The following is a 4176-nucleotide window of genomic DNA, read 5'->3' as shown; positions in this document are numbered from 1 at the left end:
GAAGCTGGAGGCCTTTGAAGAGGGCTTGAGCCTTCACTTGTTTGTTCACGAAAATACCAACCTGCCGTAATATCGACTCTCTTGATTTCATCTGAAGTCAATGAAGGCTCCCTGCCCCTGCCATTCCAGGTTTCTTTTAAAGGTGCCATCAAGGAAAAGGGTTGTTATACCTTGATCGAGCATCCAGGGTTTCACGTCTTAGAGAGACACATCTTGAGAAATAGGTGGATGGTCCATACTGTCTTCCCAAGCTTAATGCACTTGCCATTGCGTGGGACACATGATAGGTGTTTCCAAAGGAAATGGGCCAAGGACTCGCAGAATGGCGAGACAGGGGATCCTTTTATCACCGACTTTGTTTGAAATAGTTATGGCGAAGTCCATCTTTCCACCAGGCCACTTTGTCGGACAAATATTTCAACAACAGTTTGGCTTCCATGGCTTGGTTAGATATCATTGGATCTCTTATTGCCAAGCCCCACTACTCTCAAATGGGGCTCGAACCATAATCTAATTGATTAAATTGAATATTTTGTTGTCCGCTGTCTCCTTTCTACAGGAACCACCTTATCTCTCTCCCAAGGATATAGGTAACCTACCACTGCCAAGAGGGCTGAAATCAGGAAAAGTGACAATACATCTTACCTGGATTATCATATTGATATTTACTGTGACTAGATTGATTCATTATCCTTTTGGCTGTACTTACCCATGGGTTTTATTTTGCTCTTATTACATTCCTGAAAGATTTGCGGAAGATCTCAAAGCGCTCTTCTTTGCTTAATCCGTCTGTAATGATTGTTTTCCAAAATATGCTTGCAAAAATATGCTTGATCTCGCAATTGAATTTTGCCCCCACATTCAGCAGAGTGGAGATGATATTATCAAAAGTTCATTAGATAAGAAAGAAGAGCATCCTCATTCGGGTGCCTCACATAGTATATCATACAATTGGATCCTTTCATGAGCTTGACAATTCCAACAATGAGCCAATAGCTTGCCCCCCCCCCGCCCCTCCTCATCAGGGTTAGAGGACATTGACATCATCCCATCACTCTCTTTTGCTTAGCACCAAGCTTTCCAGATTACCAGTATAGACTCTCCAATTGTATCTCTATGTTTATGCTACTTTTAGATTTCCAGTGCATTATATATATATAATCAGTTAAACTGTGTTTAGGTTGATATCAGCTCCAATGGTTGATGGAAGAATGATTTGTCTAATTGTAGGATGTTGTCAATAGGTTTGTGCAAGGCTCTGTCTCACCAAGTGCCTTACGGAATAATTTTTACCCTTCACAAGTGGCTCCCACTCTCAACCCCTCTCCATTAAATTTGAACATGACATTTCATGAGTTAAATCCAACACAAACTACTTGATCCACACTAGATAGGTTTATTCTATTGTTAAATTTGAAAATGACATTTTATGGGCTAAATCCGACACAAACTGCTTGATCCACACTTGATAGGTTTATTCTATTGATATATATATATATATATATATATATATATATATATATATATATTTTTGGTTACACTTAAACTACACAATTGTCATTGTTATATTTTTTTAACTTTATTTTTTCTCACTTTAGGAGTTACTTTTAAAACAACGCATTTTATTTATTCTATTTTTGTATATATATTTTTGTTTTGGTTACACTTTAACTACACAATTGTCATTGTTATATTTTTTAACTTTATTTTTCTCACTTTAGGAGTTACTTTTAAAAAAAACACATTTTATTTATATTGGATATATTTTTTAATTCCATTGATTTGTTTGTATCATCATTGGTTGAAGATCAGCGAAAGTAATGTGGTGTCCGTGGCAGAAGATGAGCTAATGCACATTCTCATATTGATGCGAAACTTTGTGCCTGGATATAAGCAAATTGTTGAGGGTGATTGGAAAGTGGCAGCAATTTCTTACAGGTCATATGATCTAGAAGGGAAAACTATTAGTTCTATTGGTGCAGGGCGTATTGGCAAAGAACTACTTAAGCGTTTGAAGGTATTCATTCTTAGGATCTAGTACTACTTTATGATGTTGCAAACTTCTTTTCAAAAACCAGTGCTCCATAATTCTTACGCATGCATGCTGTTTGTTTCAAAATTTCAATCTAATAATAATAAACATTACATGATGTTGAATTGAATTGCGTTCCTTTGTACAGCCCTTCAATTGTAAGCTTCTTTACCACGACCGTCTTTCTATTGGACCCGAATTGGAAAAGGAAACTGGAGCAACATTGGAGACAAATCTTGACGAAATGCTACCTAAATGTGATGTACTTGTCATTATTATGCCTCTTTCTGACAAAACTAGGTGCGCCTTATCACAATTTCATAAATAATCTCTCCCATTATTCACTCAAACATCAATAGCACCTATATATTTTGTACAACTTGTGAACAAAAACCTAATTATTGTTTCTCTTGCCCTTTCCTTTTGGTTACAGTAGGGGAATGTTTAACAAGGAAGGTGTTCTCTACCAAGCCTAGCTTTTCTCTCAGAATCTTAACATCCCCTTTGCAAAGGGTTTCATTAGAATGACAACAACCCGCATTTAAAGCATTTCTCCACCCATCCTAATTAGAAATACAATTTTGGGTTCTCTACTAATTTTCTCCACACCCATTTAATCTAACAATGGACATAGAGCATGTATATTTATACTTGTGTGTTGGAAATACCATTTTATACTTTAATGTTTATTATTTTTGTTTTATTATTATTACTTGAATTTCTTCTTAACAAGTGGTTGTGTTTCTTTTGGTTTTAGTGAAAGTATGGGCTCCAATGTTGGCTCTCTTATTATGGAGTATAATTCATCTTTGAGAATTTTTCAATTATTAAAGTAGGTTAGTCAATTGCTTAAAATATTAAATTTATTTCAAAAAGTTTTTGTTACTTTATAGGTTAGACACTGGCTTGAAATATTAAACTTATTTCAAAATGTTTTTGTTACTTTATAGATAAGGCGTAGATTTCTTGGCTCTATGATGAAAATAATGAAGGGAAAATACATGTTAATATGTTACGTGTGCTCTTTGACTGAAAAATACACGGTGAGAGAAAAATGTATATTATGCTAATTGAGGAATGTTTTTCACTTGTCGAACTTATAGTATTGAATTTAACACACTAACACTTTACAACAATGAACTAACAATATTCATGATGAAAATAGCAATATGGAAGATTTATCTGCATAATGAAAAAGGCAATATGGAAGATTCCGATCACGTTCCAAGGCATTTCTTAAAATGTGGATGTGACAAAAGGTTGTTGTGGAAGTTGTTGTTTGTATATGGAAAATTTCTTGATCATTGTGTATAATCCTAATGTTGATAGATATGTCTACTAAATGCTTCCAGTTAATGGGGCATTGATTTGAGCATTCAATATATTTTTATTCTTTATCAAAGTATTCTTTTGTTGTATTTGTATTTTTCAATTTATGCCTTACGGCGTTTCCTTTGCAACATCTGGTGCAAATGCTAGTATATCTTACCTCATTTTATGGTTAACATTGTATAACAAAAACATGCGTTGTGTTATGTAATTAATACTAACATGTAATATTGATTTTTTTTGTCAGAATGCTATAGGTAATGATTGCCAAGACGATGATCCAAATTATGTTCAACATATATCAGGAGATGATGAGGATGAGGATGAGGATGATGGTGGTGAAGGAGGAGATGATGATGATAGTTGTGGTGTTGGTGATGATGTGGATCAGAGTAATGAGGATGGTCAAGATGATCATGAGGATGATCTTGGTGGTGGTAGCTAGGCATGCACATGCATTGTTTTTTATGAAGAAATTATTGTGTAGAATGACATTGTTATGTTTAGATGGGTGTTGTGAATTTACCCTATATCAATGAGACATTTTGATTTTGTAATCATACGATGAGTTTGATTTATGTATGTTGTTAATTTATCGTAGAATAACGATATTCATGAAATATTTTGATTTGTTAATCATATTTTAATTTTACTTGTTTTGATTAAAAATAATACTGATTTTATTAGTATTATGTTGCTATTTTATACATGTTTTGAAAATTGTTAATGACACATTGTTATTTTTTTGGATGGATGTCGTCAATTTCTCTTAAATTTCTTTACAAATGATTTTGAATTGTGATATCTGCTTTAAT

The 4176-nt window shown here is 33.8% G+C and overlaps 1 protein-coding gene across 1 annotated transcript; it reads left to right on the top strand.

Annotated features, from left to right (window-relative positions):
* Nucleotides 1-1864: 1864 nt before the first annotated feature.
* LOC149184768 (formate dehydrogenase 1, mitochondrial-like) lies at nt 1865-3837 on the top strand. The gene is made up of 2 exons (XM_089418974.1): nt 1865-2017; nt 3609-3837. The coding sequence occupies exons 1-2, from the start codon at nt 1868-1870 to the stop codon at nt 3804-3806; spliced, it is 348 nt and encodes a 115-aa protein (XP_089275100.1). The 5' UTR covers nt 1865-1867; the 3' UTR covers nt 3807-3837.
* Nucleotides 3838-4176: the final 339 nt, after the last annotated feature.

This window comes from Pinus tabuliformis, chromosome 3_2 (assembly GCF_031772625.1).
Source record: "Pinus tabuliformis cultivar Carrire ecotype Pingquan chromosome 3_2, CPIR1, whole genome shotgun sequence".
Taxonomy (NCBI): Eukaryota; Viridiplantae; Streptophyta; class Pinopsida; order Pinales; family Pinaceae; genus Pinus; species Pinus tabuliformis.
This window is presented reverse-complemented; position numbering and strand designations above follow the sequence as displayed.